Source organism: Bombus pascuorum, chromosome 2 (genome assembly GCF_905332965.1).
Source record: "Bombus pascuorum chromosome 2, iyBomPasc1.1, whole genome shotgun sequence".
In the NCBI taxonomy this organism is placed as follows: domain Eukaryota; kingdom Metazoa; phylum Arthropoda; class Insecta; order Hymenoptera; family Apidae; genus Bombus; species Bombus pascuorum.
The window spans coordinates 2,392,685-2,412,793 of NC_083489.1; the positions used below are offsets into that span (position 1 = coordinate 2,392,685).

The following is a 20,109-nucleotide window of genomic DNA, read 5'->3' on the forward strand; positions in this document are numbered from 1 at the left end:
TTCTTTATTCATTTATAGCTTTAATCCTTTCGCTTCGGCAGTCCAGTCCGCCGAAGTACTGTCACTGAACGGAAACACGCACCAGAAATACGCACAATGTGCGTGGTTGCTGTATATACGCTTTCCTAAGTCTTAAATAACAATAATTCTTCTAAGAACCGTATATGAAATATTGTTTCAATGGATTTAATACATTTTTTAGCATGAAAGTATTAGTATTTAATATACGATCGTTTGGATGTTCGAAATATATTGCGTGAAACGTTTTGACGTTGTTTCAACAATGAGTAATGACTTTAAGAAGCGATTGATCCAATATGTCAATAAAATCAACAGAAAATGTTCTGCCGATAACGAAAAAATATATTATTGACTACAGATGGCACTTGTATATGCATCATTTTGGATGCTGTCATATGGGGTGCCGAACTCAGGAGTCGTTGCGTGGATGTCGCCTATAAGCGGCGCTCGAAGCGAAAGTGTTAAACGTTTATATCTCTATACGTTTACATGTCTGAATCAGTTTATATCTGTAAGCCTAAGAAATTCTTAGACATTCCTAGCATCAGTAACCTCATGAATCCATAAAACGCTTAATTCTGTCATTGGTAGCTGTCTGTTATGACCCGGGATTCAGAAGTTTTCCCTTCTTTTATCGGTATGTACTGTTACGCACTCCATAAAGGTTTATCGCGTGCTATGATCGCTCAGAAAAATCCGCGGGATTACCATGCGAACCCTCACGGGTCGCTCCGTGTACCTTCAAGTGGCTGTAACGTGAAGGTGGTCACTTGCAGAGGAAGTTTTGCCAATCGTATTAATTAAACCGATCACCAGCCTTGCAGGCTCAAAATGTATAAACAACGAATTCGCGTGTTTCTTGCCCGCCAACAAGTTCGTTGTTTACACGCCTAAGAAGTATAATAAAACTATAAGAGCCTCATCTCGAGTAGTTTAGAATTAGTGTGCATCAACGTGTCTTCGCTAGTTTCTAGTTTAAGTTGCTTAACCCGTTTTCAACTCAGAAAAATTCACACCAGTTTATAATAAATTTCACAGTTCTTTATACCAGCAAGCGATCTTTGCAGTCATTTATCCTATGAGCTGATTATCTTTAGTAACCCTTTATTTGATGACAAATAATCTTTGTCAACTATTTTATCTTACTGGTGACTGCTTGTCAGGTTATCGTTCCGATGGCAAATAATCTTCGGCGCTGCATCTTTCGTGCCTAGTGTCTCGAACAAATATTAATATTTATAAATGAGAAATAAAATGTGTGTGAGGAGTGTTCTATATAATTAGACTAAATATATATAATAACCGAGGCTTAACATACAAGTTAGAAAAATTACACGTTAAACACCACGATACAGATATAACAGAGTGTTCTATATAATCAGACTAAATATATATAGTAACCGAGGCTTAGCATACAAGTTAGAAAAATTATACGGTAAACACCACGATACAGATATAACAGATACAGATGTAGCACGTTCAAAGCAAATAAAATACTATTAATTTTGCATGTTTATGTAAACAAACATTATAGCAGGCTTTAAGCCTCGCTACAACAAATAATATAAATACATATGTGCACGAATACGTATGAAATTTATTTATGCTACTATATATATATATATATATATATATATTTGACTGTTTGCCGAAATTTCTGCCAGACGTATACCGTGAAAGAGGCAAAGCGTAATTCGGTTAAACAGAATGTGTGAAAGTTTGTTGTTCACTTATCGATATCTATCGCGTCGTAAAACGATTAGGGTAGAAACGAGTGTACGCAATAACGCACATTCTGTGGCATTCGAAAGGAAAAGGAAATGCCCATTATCTACAATCCCGGACAAATTGATAGCACATTTACGCTATCGTTAGTTTCTCAGAGACAATTTAAGGTTTTTTTAAACGTACCGAATGACACATAAATTTCACAACGTAGAAAGAAGGAATTTATTATTAAATAAAGTCGTCCTTGCTAACGTTCGCTGTATGCAGAGGAAACACGTCGATTCCATAAGCGAAGCGACAGCTCATTGACGACAAATTCACGCGAATATTTAGCGGAAAAATAAAGAATTTACGTTGCAATTAATATGAAATTAGCGATGATTATAACCTCCTCTTCCGTTCTCTAGAACATCGACCAACCGATGCAGCAAGAAATCGTATAGCTTTGAGATAAATTGGTCCATTTTATCGTAATAGATCCTTTTGGTCGTTGAATATTATCGTATGTATCGTCTTGCACTCTTGTACTATTGTGTTAGAAACCAAACGATTGCGGATTTTGTCATTAGTTGGTATTGACAAAATTCGCAATCGCTTAGTTTCCAACGCAATACTTTGTCCGGAATTGTATCTGTTACTATGTTTACAATTTATTATCTCGACGAAAGTTTTCCAGCATGAAACCAGCGATGAACCGGTTAAAGGAGAATTATGCTCGCCCCAAGAAGATAACGTACGTCAATCATTCGATCGTGTCATTAACGTGGATGAATGGAAATTAATCATTGGATCGTTCCGACGGACAAAGCCTTAATCGCGCGTTAATGCTTCGCGGACGATTAAAACTTTCTTCTCGCCATCGTACAGTTGTTTCGAATTACACTAAGGAATGCTAATGACGTACAACTATCTCGTAAAAAGGATACTATTTTTCTTTGGACAAATCGATTCTTACGACCTCTTTTGTTTCGTTTGTTGTCTGGATTCCTGCAACTGATATTTCTGTAAACAAAATTATTAATAGAAATATGTGTAGGCGAGTTATTATTTGCCGAATATGTCGATAGATAAATATGTTTACCAGCCAATTAACAAGTCGAATAACAAAGCTCTGTGCGATTTCTTTCGTTAAACCTTTTATTTTTAATATTACGAGAAAGATACACGATTATACGTATAGAGAATATCTTATAAAAAATTCATTTCTTCAGTTTCGAGCAAACGAACGAATATTTTGCTGTTTAGTTCACGAGTAGAAAGAAATTGGGCACGAAGATTCTTTAGAAAATTATTCAAATTGAAAAGAAACTTTTCTCTTTTCTTTGTTAGTAGATTCGTAGAAACACTATATGCATAAAAGATATAACTTAGAAAAAACGAAGCTGGCACCCCGCTGGGGGTAGCCACCCACATGCTATATTTATTTTTATTTTATTTTTTTTTTCTTCATCAATAAGATATAACACTTTACCAAATGTCCATAAGGACAAATTGTAAAAAACCAAAATAAAATAAGAAAAAAAAATAATACTTCCACAAAAAAAAAAAAAAAAAAAAAAAACTATATGCGCAATATAATACTTCATAATGGCGATTTAGTGTATAGCGAATTTCTATTCGTATCGTGGTAAATCATAATTTTTACTTTTTATTTATTATTCATTTTTACTAAACCTAATTTTTTCACTTATCATTAGCCCTTCCTTATAAAAATATTTACAAACAACGCATATGATGTTTTCATCGCAATTTTTACACTCTGTGTTCCTTTGTACTCGGTTTCGGTTCTATCAAACCTAATCTCATTTAACTTCTCCTTATCTCTTCTATATCAAGGAGACATTATAAACAAGCATTGTACGCGTGTATGTCATAATTTATCGTAATTTCTATGTTCTTTTATAACACTTTACCGACCGATAGCCGATTAATCGGCTGTTTGTCACCGACGCTTACCGACCAATAGCCGATTAGTCGGCTGTTTGTCACCGACAATTTTTCCTATTATTCGAGCAGTAATTTGTTATTTAGTACTAAGGTACCCTGCTCAGTTGCATTGGTTGCGCTGCTTCGTAAGCTCCCACAGTTTTGTACCAATTTGAGAAACTTACCGTTTGCGATGAACGAAAAGAATGCTATTGGAGAGTCCAAACCGAAACAGAGCTGGCGCTAGGGAGAATCTGCGCCTGAGCTGCCGGTTAGTCGTGCGTATGCTGTTGAACCACTAGCGGTCGATAAAGTGTTAATATTCTTCTCATTATCTACTTTATTCATTTTCGATATTCCATCGTTTAATCTTTATCGTCGAGTTGGTTGCATCGTTAAACCGAATAATCGCTAGTACACTCGCGATAATCGATTATTCGTCGCTGTAAAAAAAGTCGACTGTATTCTTTTCCTTTTATTAATGTGTCAGTCGAATTACAAGTTGCATCCAGCTCGTGATTCGAGATTCACGTGTACCGTCGCGAGAAATCGGCGGATAAATTACTTTGTTATTGTTAGCGCGCGCGAATAAGTAAGTACACGCGTGTCGTTGATTTCTTGCGGTTCAACGTTTCTCCCCTCGGCCACGAAGCTCAATCCGCACGCGAGCACGCACGGTTATTACTTAAGAAGTCAATAAATGACACACGCTCGACTTATTGTTAGTCCTGCGATTGGAACATTTCGCTACGCCGAACGTTCGTTCCGTGGCGAAATCCTCGTGATGGAATATTACACGATTCTATGAACGGATATTAACTATTTTATTGGATCTAAATTCTTTTCTGTTTTTTTATAATTCGAGCGTCAGTTTCTTTCCAATTTAAAGAATTTTATATAGACGTTTGAAGTCACGATTGGTTCGCTTCGCTAAGATTTGCAAATCCAAGTCGTTGAAAATTCGCGCTAGTTTAAATAAATTAATTAAAGGTAAATTAAATAAATATTTCAGGTCAATTAAAATTACGTAGAATTGTTCGATCGATTTGTTTCTATGGGTAGCTGAAAATTGAAAGTGCATGGATTTGAACAACAGAACAAGGAGTAGTTTAATTCTACGCTATATTGTAATTCTAATTGAAGAAATCCTTGCTTTGTTATATTATAATATAATTCTTTAATAATAATTTATAATAAAATTCTTTTTTTAGAAAATAAGGTAACAACCTTCATCCCTTTGGTGAACAATAATAGCGCGGATTATAATACGCTTGAGTTTGAAAAAATATAAATTAATCATAGTAAAGTCCTTGCTATTGCTGGAATACCCGAGTACCGAGATTTATTCGTCATGACTGGAAGTCCAATGACGAATATGCGAACAACCGGACTTTTCATCTAACGTAAAGCTTCCTGACCTTGGCACTACGGAATCAAATTTTTTTTTTTTATTATTTAGTTTATACTTTACAATTTGTCCAGCCGGACATTTGGTAAATTTTTCTAGCTTAATAGGGAATCAAATGGCACGAATGTGGATGAAGCGATCGAAACATGAAACACGCACAGTACTCGGAGTATATTTAATATTCTATTTACTGTTATATGATTAAGATAATAATTTACAATTTTGATAGAAGAAAATAAGCTTGTCTCTATATTTTCTTACAACAAATATGACCTCTTTACGGTTACCATATATTATCCGTTGTTCCGTCGCGCGAGACGGTCCGTGCGACGTCCCTTTCGGTCTGGCCGCCAACCCTAAGCTACCCCTCGTTACACTGATCCGCAAGAAACCCAAGGAACCACCATAAACCGAATCTTTTCAGCTTAACTTCTATTCAAACAAGTATTTTCGGTTTATGGATGGTCCTTTAAACGGTCCTTAGGTTTATTGCACGCTTTTACCGATTACGGAGAAAGCGGATGTTGGCCCAGCGAAATAGCTGGTTTCCCAGGAACAAGGACACCCATGAGCCATATCTGCAGGAGCCTTTCTCCTCATATTTTGTTTATTAACATTGGCTGTAACCAATGGGCATCGCGGATCGTTACCCTCACTGCTCTACCGAAAAGTTTTTTTTTTTTTTATTTTATTTTGGTTATTTTACAATTTGTCCTTATGGACATTTGGTAAAGTGTTATATCTTGTTGGTGAAGAAAAAAAAAAAAAATAAAAATAAAAAATAAATATAGCATGTGGGCGGCTACCCCCAGCGGGGTGCCAGCTTCGTTTTTTCTAAGTTATATCTTTTATGTTATGAAAAGTGTGAACGAATCTGCGTCCTTAGTTCAGCAAGGGTACACCCACACCGAGCTTTCCTCCTAAATAGTACGAGATGGGTCAGGCACTTCTCTTCGACGCCACGGAGAGTCAAGTCACTTCTCTTCAACAACTCGGAAAGTCAAGTCACTGCTCTAACATACCTCGGACGGTTCTTTCGTTCATCGGGCAGTCACGTCTACTAATCTAACACGGGATTGGCGATCAACGCGCTAACGCTATCAACCCTCGGGTTCAACATCGTACTGTCCGACGACCTCCAAGATTTTCTGTGTACGATCTATGTGTTGTTAAATGGTGTAAATATACTTATATGAAATAACTGTAGACTACAGTTATTCAATCATAATCACCCCTATTATCCTAAGCGAAATAAGGGGATCGCCCTGCTCGCGGTGTCGATTCGTATATCGTAACGGGAATTTACGACTCCCGTTGACGCGCCTCAACGCGACGCGACGAATTAACATCCGTCGTTGAGTACATTCTTTCCACGCTTGCGGATGTTGCGGGAATGCAGAAATATCTTTTTGCTAAACTGAAGATTTAACAGAGAATTTTGGAAATTTTGCTCCCCTTTTATTCTTTCTTTTTTTTTTCAATTATCCACCAAGTCACGCGACTAAGAGATTACGTGCGATTCGCAGCTTCGCTAAATACGTTGAAAATCTTAGGAATGACTGGCCTTGCCGTTATTATCGTTTTTTGCAAATATAAAATTTAGAACAGCTTCTTTTATGTTTCTTATACGCCTGGACATATTATCGTCCGTACTTAGCGTCTTACGTAATCATAAGAAGTAAGACAAACGAGGGACATTAACTATAGGTATGTGAACAGTACATTGCAATAGGAATCTCGAGGATAAATCAACCGTGACTCTGCGACGGTTATTTTGAAAGTACGTACGTACATACAGTGCTGGACAAAAGTATTGGCACAGCAAGATTGTTATGATACAAATGCTTATAACTATTAAACAAATTGATTTAAACAAAAAACTTTTTGACGTATTTATTTATTATCTATCCTAGTTTATTACATAACAAGAGCAACAATATAAATAAAATAATACGCAAAATAATAACAAAAATATATTTTTTGAACATTTTATGGGTGGACAAAAGTATTGGCACAGCATGGAACAAACAATGTATCGTCGCCGTTTTCAACGATTTCCGATCGTCATTTGGAAGTAGCGAAGGGAAATCCCCCGTTAGTCTTTTATTATAACACTCGATCAGTGAAACTGGAGACTTCAGTTATTAAACAACAAAAAACCAAGAAAGAGTAATAATGTCTAGAAAAACGAAAGAAACCACAATTGAAGAAAGAAAAATAATATTAAATTTATATAAGATGAATAAATCTTACAACGAAATTGCACAAATCATAAACAGAAGTCGTTTTACTGTGCGTTCAGTCATAAAACGCTTTAAAAGTGAAGAAAATCTAGAGAATCAAATTAGGAGTGGTCGCCCTTCTAAGGTAACAATTCGAGAAAAAAGGAAAATCGTAAATATTGTAAAGAAGGATCCAAAAACTAATTCGACTGAAATTGCTTCGATGTTAAAAGCTGAGTGTGAAAAAGAAGTAAGTACCAAAACTGTACGTAGGGTATTGAAGGATGCCGGTTATTCTGCCCGTGCAGCACGAAGAAAGCCCTACATCAGTAAAATAAACCAAAAGAAAAGAGTGGAATTCGCGAAAGAGTTTGTTACGAAAGATACTGATTTTTGGGAAAAGATCATGTTTTCAGATGAAAGTAAGTTTAATATTTTTAAATCTGACGGCAGAATATTAGTATGGCGAAAACCCAACACAGAGATGGACGAACTGAATCTGCAAGCCACCATGAAACATGGGGGTGGTGGTTTAATGGTGTGGGGATGTATGGCATCATCGGGTGTAGGAGAACTTATATTCATTGATGAGATAATGGATAAATATGTATATTTAAATATACTCAAGCAAAATCTTTTGAAAAGTACTCAAAAATTAAACCTCCCCAGGGATTTCTATTTTCAGCAGGATCGAGATCCTAAACATATGGCGTATATTGTTCGTCAGTGGATAATATATAATACTGCCCACACATTAAACACACCACCTCAAAGTCCCGATATGAATCCCATTGAGCACGTGTGGAACGAATTGGAAAAAAGAATTAGGAAACATAATATCACAAGCAAGTCTGAACTGAAGAAAGTTCTTCTGCAGGAATGGAGCAATATTGTACCTGAATTCACTAAAAAATTAGTCCACTCGATGCCCAGAAGATTAAAGGAAGTCCTTAAAAGAAAAGGACTGCCAACAAAATATTAGAAGTTTATTATGTAATTAGTTATAAGCGTAAATATTCTACTGTGCCAATAGTTTTGTCCACCCATAAAATGTTCAAAAAATATATTTTTGTTATTATTTTGCGTATTATTTTATTTATATTGTTGCTCTTGTTATGTAATAAACTAGAATAGATAATAAATAAATACGTCAAAAAGTTTTTTGTTTAAATCAATTTGTTTAGTAGTTATAAGCATTTCTATCATAACAATCATGCTGTGCCAATACTTTTGTCCAGCACTGTAGTTCCATTTATAGTAGAATCTTATGTCTCGATAAGTTTCACTGATGTCTCGGCAAAGGTTAAATCAATTTACGATTCTTGCACTGCTCTTGGTATCATCGTGTTTTTACTCCAGTAAAATTACTAACTTTGAAAGATCGATCTTTCAGAGTTACTTTAATATCATAACAATCTTTGTATATTTTTGTTATTTATTTTTTTAAATTTAACGCGAAAGAATCGTCTCTCCTTGCTGTTTATGGCATAATTTATAATTTCGTTTCTTCTTTCTGAATTTCCTTTGTCGTCTTCGTAATTGACGGCGACTAATTATCAGGAATAATTATTCTCCAGGACAATCGATACTGGTCCAAGTTCTAACCGATTTAAAAGTGTAGAAATCCCTGTTACGTTTTCCTGTTTCGTTATAAAGATCGATCTTTCAGAGTTACGTTAATTAACAATCTTTGTATATTTTTATTATTTATTTTTTTAAATTTAACGCGAAAGAATCGTCTCTCTTTGCTGTTTATGGCATAATTTATAATTTCGTTTCTTCTTTCTGAATTTCCTTTGTCGTCTTCGTAATTGGCGGCGACTAATTATCAGGAATAATTATTCTCCAAGACAATCGATACTTGTCTAAATCCTAACCGATTTAAAGTGTAGAAATTCTTGTTACGTTATCCTGTTTCGTTATAAAGATCGATCTTTCAGAGTTACTTTAATATCATAACAATCTTTGTATATTTTTCTTATTTATTTTTTTAAATTTAACGCGAAAGAACAATGCACCGTTCGATAGAGTCTCCTTACTGTTTATAACATAATTTATAATATCATTTCTTCTTTCTGAATTTCTGTTTTCGTCTTCGTAATTAACGGCGACTAATTATCAGGACTAATTATTATTCCAGAGGACAATCGAGCGCCGTATTCGCCGATATTTGTGCAAATTGCAATCGACTTAAAGGGTAGAAATCCCTGTTACGTTATCCAGCAATTGCGCGTCGGTTGTTCGCAGAAGTGGCTTGTTAACGAAGCGGAATAGTACCAGAGAAAATGGAAGGAAGCCGGTAGGCAGATGTTCAGTCACGTTTCCGTGAGAAATGTATCGTTCGATTGGCATCTTCCATTGAACTTCGCGCGACCTCAGCTTGATCGGCAGCTCGTCGAAGAAAAGCGCCGATTACGTCGCAATTTCAACGGCAGATCGTTCTGTTATCTCGCGAATACGGAATTGCAGTCGAATAAAAAATTGAACTTTCCCCTGAAAAAAATATTGTCCGAGATCAGCGATTTTCAAAGAAATTATATAAACTACCGATAAAAGATATTTTTTTTTTTTCATCCTAGAGAAGCAAGTAATAAATGCTGATAAAAGATATTTCTTTTTATCGTAGAGAGGCAAGAAGACCAGTTATAGCACACGATAAAACAAACGCATTTAAAGATATTTGATTTCGCAAAACGTTACAAAAAGCTTCTCTCTACTTTTCTTTTTACAAATTGTGCGAATCTTGTTTTTTGTAAAAATTTGTTCGATTAAAAATTTGATGCGTATTGTATCAGGAATTTAACTTTAAATTCCTTAAATTTAAAAACTTCTCTTTTAATTTTATTTTACGTTTTACTTTGCTATAGCGTAGATTTTTGCCAAGATTTCTTTTCTATCGAAAGCCGTGTGTTGTATTCGAACCTGGCGTTTACAGACGTTGAACGAGAAATTGTTTCAACGGTGCACGTTTTGTTACTTGGTCGAGTTAAATATAATTTTTTTTAGATCGGTCAGACGATACGTAACGATACATAAAATCAGGGATACACATAACGTATGTTCTTGATATTTTTACGTAACGTTCTCGTCCTCGCAAGTACATTTTTTAATCTTTTATTTTTCTCAACGTATGTAAATGAGTAAAGAGATTTATACGCTACGCGATCTTGGCATCGATTCTCGTGTATGCCTTATTCATTTACGTTGATGTTTGTGCTAACTTAAAGTTAGTGGATTGCGAATCGTCGATGGTAAATAACTTTTGAGAATTTGGGTTAATCATGTTTTTCAACTTTTAAACATATTATTCGTTGACACGTTTCACAGTCAACTAGCAACAAACGTGTATGCTACGTTAAGTTGAAAATTATAGTAACACTTCGATCTTAGCCAAGCTATGTTTTCATAGTTTAAAAAAAATATGATAAAAAATCATAAATAGTAAGAATATAATAATAAAAATACAATATAATTATCGTTTCATCGAAGTTTCAATTTCTTAAGAATTAAAAAATACCATTTCATGAAAAATCAATATACGCTTTGTTAATTGATTAAAATACTTGACGAATTATTAATAATAATAGTCATTATTCAGATGGATATAATAAAAATTCGATATAATTTGCGAAAAACAGCCGCGATCTAAGCTTAGCAACTGATTGTAAAATTTGATAAATTTGCAAAATGTTTGTTTCATGATTGCAGATGGAAATGCATAAAAATCCCAACGCGAAGAGGAGTTCGTTGCGTGGTGACGAGATGACGTTGAAGGAACCTCACAGGTAAATAAATACCCATCATGCTTTGTCATAAAATATTCACTATATTTAAGTTTCAAAGCATCTACAATGTTTGCATTTTAAATCGTGTTGCACGTATCAAATTTTTCGCATCTGCTCGTTTGTCATGTCACGTGTTTGCAATTTCTCTACTTCGGCTGACAGCGAGTCGATTCGATGATTTATGAGATACATTGTATTATTCACCTTGCTGATTAAGAATTTATTGCTTGCCACCCATGTGTTGTCATCGTTTTGTCATACTTTTTTTATTTAAGATTATTGTTTATAAATATTTTACAGAAGCCATCGAGTATTTTTGTCGATCGAATCTGTTTTGTATAAATTTTCAATTTCGATGATCAGCCTGTTGCTTTCTAGATTTTTAGAGGACAAATTATTCAAATTTATATAATCTCTGTGAATCTAAAATTAAAATAAATAGACAGGTTGTCGTGTGATTTTTCAGCGAGAGCAGATAGTGTTTAGCAGTAGAGAAAAATTCTTTTCTATATTATTTTAAACGCAGACAAACGTAATATAAGAAAATGTCAATTATATTTACGTGTTTGTTCGATATTTGCTAAAAAAAGTATGTCTGTAATTTTATTGTTACATTTTCTATTCGATACTTTGCATCGTGATTTAGCATTAAAAACAGAATTGAAATTCAGCTTTTAATTCTAATTGACTCATTGAAATTGATTTTCCAGTTTGTAATTTTATTCTTACATTTTCTATTCCATACTTCGCATCGTGATTTAGCATTAAAAACAGAATTGAAATTTAGCTTTCAATTTTAATTGATCGATTGAAATTGATTTTTCAGTTTGTAATTTTATTCTTACATTTTCTATTCCATACTTCGCATCGTGATTTAGCATTAAAAACAACTGAAATTCAGCTTTCAATTTTAATTGACCGATTGAAATTGATTTTGCAGTTTGTAATTTTATTTTTACATTTTCTATTTTTCTATTCCATACATCGCATCGTGATTTAGCATTAAAAACAGAATTGAAATTCAGCTTTCAATTTTAATTGACCGATTGAAATTGATTTTCCAGTTTGTAATTTTATTCTTACATTTTCTATTTTTCTATTCCATACATCGCATCGTGATTTAGCATTAAAAACAGAATTGAAATTCAGCTTTCAATTTTAATTGACTGATTGAAATTGATTTTCCAGTTTGTAATTTTATTCTTACATCTTCTATTCCATACTTCGCATCATTATTTAGCATTAAAAACAGAATTAATATCCAGTTTTGATTAAAAACGTGATCTTTGAATTTGTTCTTTAATTTATGTCACGATATTATAAAACGTCTAGACGATTTTATCAAATCATTAATTAAATATGTTTGAAAACGTCCATCCCAAATGTCCTCGATCTTCTAGCACCAAAAATATTCCTCGATTTAATATTTTTGTAAACTTTCATCTTTTCCATGTTTACCGTTTGTATCTTTTCTTCTTATCAACACTTCTACTACTTCAACATATTTCCCTTCGTGTTTTCCATTCTCCGTTACTCGTATCTCTTACGGTCAAAAATTTCCACTAGCTTCATCGACGTCGTACGACAAATTTTCCGTACCATTAATTTTCATATCTTTTTTCTTTAGCTTCGTAAGGTATTTGGAATGTCTTAATGGAATACGAACGCCATAATCGCGATTTACAAAAATTTGTGCATCTATCGCGTCTTATCCAGTTCATCGTTACCCAAAATAGTCAGTGGAATGGACTGGTTACCACTAAACGGTCAAATTGCGAAACTAGCAGGTCTTACATACGTGTTCCTGTTTCAATGGCAAGACCAGAGCCAAAAGTGACGTAGTTCGTTGGCACCTAACGATATTTCTTCGATCTGGTATCGAACTAGTGAAACTTGTGCGGTATTCGACGTGCCTTTCGTCTTTCGATTTATATTCTCTCAACACGGTAGAAATTATTTAATTGACAATTTAACAAACGTCAGATCTTTCGTTTTAATCGATTTAAATCTTGTCTATAATTTGCATTCTTGTCTATAAAAATTTATCAGCGAGTCGATGATTCGAAAGATCGTATTAAAAAATTAAACAGTACGAACAAAACTGAGATATAATATTTATCGTACAAGATTGTTCGCGATTCGTTGGAACTTTAAATTTTAGATTCGCAATTTTCCAAAACACTTGTGACGATTGTAAACAAATATTATATCAAAGTCTGTTCTATCTTCATGGTAGCAACGTGATTTCCTCGTGGTTTCTTCGTATATCGATCGATCGTTAGTTTCATTTATTCAAGGATACGGAGGATAGAGACGTTATTCTTCGCTGCCATAAATTTCTCAGTTATTTGACGCAGTAAGATCTTCGTGTTCTTAAAAAACCCTCCGTTTAACATATTTTTCTCGTTTTAATTTACTCACCGTGAAATCGAATTTTCTTCAAATCTCTCTGATCAAGCGTCTCTGATCTCATACTCGAAATTTTGCAAATTACAATTTCTGTCGATCTTCAAAGTTCCGTAAATTTCTATCGCTCGTTTGCAATATGGAAAATTATTCGCACGTTTATTAATATTTTATTAATAAATCTCGCTTCGGCTCGCGTCGAGTTATCTTCGGCGTTGATCGTTCGACGATCGTTAACATTGTCGGCGATATAATTTCCAAATTGGCTGTTATTCCGCCTCGTTTACAATTCGAGTGAAAGTAGAGCGCGTTTGGTGCATTCTAGCGTCGACGAGTCTACGATAGACGCTGCTGCTATGGTAATCGTAAATCTTACGAGCAACTGGTTTGACGTTCATGGGAAAAGTTGGACGTAACTTTATACAGAGCCGCACTCGGTGGCACTGCATTCTAGCTGCACTTGTTGCAACTCGGGTTTCTTTAACAGAAAAAGAACGCACGGCAATTAGAGGTTTTATTGCCACGGATTTTTACGTAATCTGCGTGCAGCCTCTCGAATTCTCGTGAATGGAAGATTCGTTCTACGATGATTGCGTGATATCGTGCGGAAAACTATTAACCGTAGCAAAGAATTCTATGCTTTTAGTTTCACGATCCGTAACAGCATTTCTCGATCTTGATCTACAACATTCCACGTTCAGATACGTGTCTTATCGTTAGTACCATTTAGTGTTCTTATGATACATCGATGTTTCATTTTTAACACCAAGGAAAATATTATTATTTCTTATTAATATAGCAGCGTTACAATTTTCTACGATTAAATTGAAACATGTTTATCGTGTAAATAATACTTGATTCTATTGGATTGTTCGTACGAAGAGAACAGTAATCAACTGGTTACAGTGAAATGACGTGTCTGACACGTCATAGAACGCTTTGGCATGGGAAATGCATGACACAGCTGTCAGATACGTCATTTAATATTACACGATTAGTGTTGCATGGAATATTTAATACGTGAGCATCGCGTTGTTTATTATTTTATTCGCGGTATTACTCGCAACATGATCGTGAACATAATTGCAACTGATAAAGCGTATATTCAACACCGTTTTCTTTTTTTTTAAACTTAAAACGCTGAAGTAGAAATCGTCTTCTCTTTATTCTTGATTTAAATGCTTCGTGCAAAAGGTATCAGCGATACTGATATTTTAAAATGCAACCACGTGTGTCAGTGGTTGCAGAAGTTCAAACTTCAAGATCATCGATTATTAATATTATAATATAGCCGAAAAGAAATTATCAACGTCGATCAATCAAAGTATATTTCTCGGCGATTAAAGTTCATTTAGTTTTCTAAAACTGAAAATACCTGTGGATCTTGTAGGAGAATACACTTTTCTCTTGTTCACATTTCATACTATTCGTATCATCGACTCTATTAGGAGTTGTAAATTCTTTGATAGAATTTTTTACATAACTGAGGGAATTCACGGGAATAATTACTACAATTTATTAATGCGATTAATAATAATCGCGTTGATATCGAGTTTCCAAATTACCGTTTTCAAATATGGAAACTTCCTCGCTAACTTTTAATGCTTATCTTAATATTCGTTGGTATTATTAACACTAGAACTACCACACAAGTCGAATCGACTGGTTTGACAATTTTATTTTCAAATTCCTACTTCGTGTTATATTTTTTTCTGCAATGATGTAACGAGTGTTGCAACGGTAACTAAAAGAATAATATAATGAGTTTTATTTTGTCTTTTATGTATTCAAAGTGAAAATAATTTTATATCGAGGCTACTTTGTTAAAGTGTAATCTGTTTATCGAACCCCAATTAACCAGTTTCCTCGTTTTCTACAACTTCCCACACGTTTTCAAAATTTTTACTGCGTATCATTCGATATGATGATATCAGTTATCAAGAAAATTCCGGGTCGATCGCTAGATGCTAACACTAGATATACCACGTCAGTCAAAATAACTGGTTCTACAATTTTATAAATGTGTCAATCCTCGTTTAGGGATTCCAGATAGATTACTAATATCAAAAATCTACTACATAACATGAAATTGCTTCTTAAAAAAGTAATAAATTAATAAATATAAAGATATTCCATTATTACTTATTTTTTAAAGACCAGTTATTTTCACTTGTTCTACAATTTTATAAATATGTCAGTCCTCGTTTAGGGATCCCAGATAGATTACTAATACCAAAAATCTACTACATAACATGGAATTGCTTCTCAAGAAAGTAATAAATTAATAAATATAAAGATATTCCATTATTACGTATTCTTTAAAGACCAGTCATCTTCACTGGTTCTACAATTTTATAAATGTGTCAACGCTCCTTTAGGGATCATAGTCTCAGATGGATTAATAATACCAAAAATATACTACATAACGAATTGCTTCTTAAAAAAGTAATAAATTAATAAATATAAATATATTCCATTATTACGTATTTTTTAAAGACCAGTCATTTTCACTGGTTCTACAATTTTATAAATGTATCAACATTCCTTTAGGGATCATAGTCCCAGATGGATTAACAATACCAAAAATGTACTACATAACATGGAATTGTTTCTAAAGAAAGTAATAAATCAATAAATATACAAATATTCTATTATTACATATTTTTTAAAGACTAGTCAGTTTCACTGATTATACAATTTTATAAATGTGTCAATCCTCGTTTAGGGATCCCAGATGGATTAACAATACCAAAAATATACTACATAACGAATTGCTTCTTAAAAAAGTAATAAATTAATAAATATAAAGATATTCCATTATTACTTATTTTTTAAAGACCAGTTATTTTCACTTGTTCTACAATTTTATAAATGTGTCAACACTCCTTTAGGGATCATAGTCTTAGATGGATTAACAATACCAAAAATATACTACATAACGAATTACTTCTTAAGAAAGTAATAAATTAATAAATATACGAATATTCCATTATTACTTATTTTTTAAAGACCAGTCATTTTAACTGGTTGTGGTAGAAATAGCTTCGTGTTAACTATCGGTAGTTCTAGTGTTAAAAAGTATGCAAAGTTGAATAATCTTATTGTTTGATATTACGCCATGTACTTACTATGTGTATTTAACGTTTATTCGTCAGGAATGGCAGCACGTACGGAGCTTTCCAATCGAAGGATCCCATTTTAGCAGTGGAGAAGGGCGCTGAAATGGAAGGCGGAAGCGACGAGCATGGAATTTCCGTTCACCATCCGACCTCGTAAGTTTACTTACCCTGAAACTCTCGGTATTTATTACGTCCTTCTGACGATTATTTACGGCCACTTTCGAGTCCACTACGAGCTAAGCAAAAATGCTCGCGATAACTCAGGTTCAGTTTCAATGTCCAAAAGGAAGAATACGTTTTCTTTTATGCCTTACGCGTGTGTGTGCCTTTGTGTGTGTGCCTTTGTGTGTGCGTGTGTTTACGCGGATACGTTACATGGCCGCAAGATAAGTTCTACTTTTGCGGTTTTTACTTACACATTGCTAGTTATAGCCATTTTCTGTTACCTATAAACGTTTCATTTTTATTCCCGTTTATTTCATTTTCATATCATATATTTCATTTTTATTCCCGTTTAATGCTCTAAGTACGTGACGAAATGAAAAAGGGAACGTTAAAAATCTGAATTTATTTGATTGGTAATTACCTTTTGTTGTAAATCAATTGTGATTATTTTCCATTAATGAGATTATTCTATCAACACTGCGTTACCTAGATTATGGAAAACAAGGTAAGGAATTTACGTAATAAATTTAATTAATAAATTAGAAACATTTAAAAAAGTTACAAATATACGTATAAATATAAATAAAACAAAATACATATAAATTAAATTGTTTCACAAGAATAACAATTTAAGATTATCTATTTTATCTCAGCTTTGACATCTCTTTAATTGAACGCAAACAAGGCAAACAAGGTAATGTTAATCTTTGTTGAGAATTATGGATCTTAATCGAAATAAATGTATAGAAACACTTTGATTACACTTAGAATTGATATCAAAATAGTTTCACATTTATTTAATGTATGATTTACAAGATATTCGTCGATATAGATTTGCACGCGTCTCAGTACTCTCTTTGTCTTACCATCTCCTTTACTACATTACCAACGGAACAGTTGTATTCTTCTCTTTTACGAGACGCTGTGCACGCACATACTCCAACACACTCATACTCATATATGTTTGTCACTATTTCGCGGCTAATCTAGCGTAGCACACAAAATTACAAATATCTCGATAATCTTCCTCTTCTCTAGTTTTATAGACATTTGGAAAACTAACCTCTCACGTTTTTGTTACCGACCTGATTTTTACGACGAGCGTACGTATTTCTTAGTTCCTACCTGCAATGTTACATTAGAATTCTCATAATTAGAAGGTTCGGCGAACAATGGATGCTTTTATTCCTCCTAAGATAACCAATCGAGAGATACGCTCTCACATACGTTATCCTTGTTGCTGCGTATTTAACGAAGAGATACGCCAGAGGAAGGAAACAGTTTGCAGGATAATCGTCGTTTTCCGTCACATTCCTCGGCATAATTACTCTGCGAGAGGAAAACCACGTAAATTTGACACGTTCTTCGCCGTTGAATCTGCCTGTTCTATCCAAGTTGAACGAAATAAAAATCGACAATTAATATTACTCGAGATACGTATAATTTTGTGTGCTAGACTAGATTGGCCGCGTAGTAGTGACACACGTATGTGAATATGAGTGTGTCAAGTTTGTGTGCGCGGCGTCTCGAGAAGCAGACGAATGTAACTGTTCCGTTGGCAATGTGGGGTGGAAGATGGCGAGACAAAGAGAATGCCGAGACGCGTGCAAATGTATATCGACGAAGATCCTGGAAATCGTTTATTAAATAAATCTAAAACTATTCTAATATGAATTCTAAGTGTAATTTTGGTATTCCTTTACTTTTATTTCGGTAATTAAGATCCACAATTCTCAACAGATTTATAATATCTTAGAGTTCCAAGCTGTTGGATCTAACTAAGTCCAAGATAATTGCGATGGACAATTAAAGTGGAGAATTCAAGGTCCTCGTGGCATACCGCGTTACAGACTTAAGTATTCTTAATCTGGCATTTCGTACCGCAGTTGACTAGAGGATATTTAAACTACTTAGAGATAAAGAACGCTTCGATATCGTGGTTGCTTGAAAGGATATCATCGTTGAGATAACAAGGGATATGATATAACGCGTCACTTAATTCCCTGACTTTGATGAACAGTTGTTCGCCGATCCGAGTATATCAATCCTTGGCCTTGATACTTGGATCGTTGTTGTAGCCTTTTCGACTCGATCGTAGCTATTCGTGACATTTTCCTCTTCTTACGAAAGATTTTTACGAGAAGAGAATCGCGGTTACGATTCTTTTGCAATCTTTTAGAGCTTCGAACGTCTTTCAGTTTAATTTGCTATCCTTTCTAAGAGTCGCTGCTTTCTAAAATTGCCTAATACGAATTTGTGGATTTAATTAGAACGTCGAGTACAACTTGGGAGAATTTAACAAAACGTTCGGTTTACCTTTCACAGGAGATTCCGTGGAATATTTGGTTTCACTTTTCCAAATCTTCTAACAGCTTTCTAGATTCAACGTTTCAGAAAATCTTCGAAATATCTCGGCAAAATTTGTAGTTTAATTTTCTATCAATTTTTACAGCGTTGCACTTATTCCTTCGAACATACCAGATACATAAATTCTTTTCAAGTTGTACGATTATATTGTTTTCTTAAAAATCTGTCACTCTTGTCGTTCCTCTCGTACATTGCTACACGCGATACGTTCAATTACGTCCAACGACTCGAATACGTTCAACTGGTCTGACTCGTCTTTCCTCTCAATCTTGCGTTACGAGCTGAACGAAATTGTCCACTCTTTTAATTGCAACTTTATTGTTGGTACAGCCACGTTACACGGATACGTTTCTTAATTATACGTTATTACGCTGGATCGTATATGACAGTCACGTGCAAGGGTAATTTCCTTAATTCGCGAACATGCGTAACATTAATGTAAATCACGATATGAAATAATTTATAAGGAAGTAAATGACGAGTAGGACGAAGCACGCTACCTTTCCGCCAGCTTGGCTGCCGCTGGTGGCTGCGACACTTTCGATTAATCTTATTACGAAACAATCTTCTTTCAATGATCCTCTTAAAAAGCACATTAGTAAAATAACAGACTGAGCTTTGGAAAACGATAAACTTATAACTAAATTTAATGTGTAAAAGTAAACGTAACGCGATGGAAAATTAAATATACAAAATTCGATTAATCGTACGAAACAACCTTCCTTCAATGATCTTCTTAAAAAGCACTTTAGGAAAATAACAGACTGAGCTTTGGAACACGATAAACTTATAACTCGTGTAAAATAAACGTAACGCTATGGAAAAGTAGATATACAAAATTCGATTAACCGCACGAAACAACCTTCCTTCAATGATCTTCTTAAAAAGCACGTCAGTAAAATAACAAACTGAGCTTTGGAAAATGATAAACTTATAACTAAAATTAATGTGTAAAATAAATG

The 20,109-nt window shown here is 34.1% G+C and overlaps 1 protein-coding gene and 2 long non-coding RNA genes across 4 annotated transcripts in view; 1 reads left to right on the top strand and 2 right to left on the bottom strand.

The window, feature by feature from the left end:
- The window catches only part of LOC132904732 (proton-coupled amino acid transporter-like protein CG1139), a 53,912-nt gene that overhangs the window by 19,889 nt on the left and 13,914 nt on the right, over nucleotides 1-20,109 (top strand). For both annotated transcript variants that reach the window (XM_060955448.1, XM_060955450.1), the window contains exons 2-3: nucleotides 11,014-11,090; nucleotides 16,652-16,768. In XM_060955448.1, the coding sequence (XP_060811431.1) occupies nucleotides 11,014-11,090; nucleotides 16,652-16,768 (194 nt within the window). The remainder of the gene's footprint in view (nucleotides 1-11,013; nucleotides 11,091-16,651; nucleotides 16,769-20,109) is intronic.
- Nucleotides 14,299-17,427, bottom strand: LOC132904733 (uncharacterized). Its single transcript, XR_009657648.1, has 3 exons — nucleotides 17,202-17,427; nucleotides 16,625-17,061; nucleotides 14,299-15,240 (listed from the first exon to the last, which is right to left on the bottom strand). It is a non-coding gene; the product is annotated as an uncharacterized LOC132904733 (long non-coding RNA).
- On the bottom strand, nucleotides 18,467-19,779 carry LOC132916254 (uncharacterized). Its single transcript, XR_009660062.1, has 2 exons — nucleotides 19,097-19,779; nucleotides 18,467-19,023 (listed from the first exon to the last, which is right to left on the bottom strand). It is a non-coding gene; the product is annotated as an uncharacterized LOC132916254 (long non-coding RNA).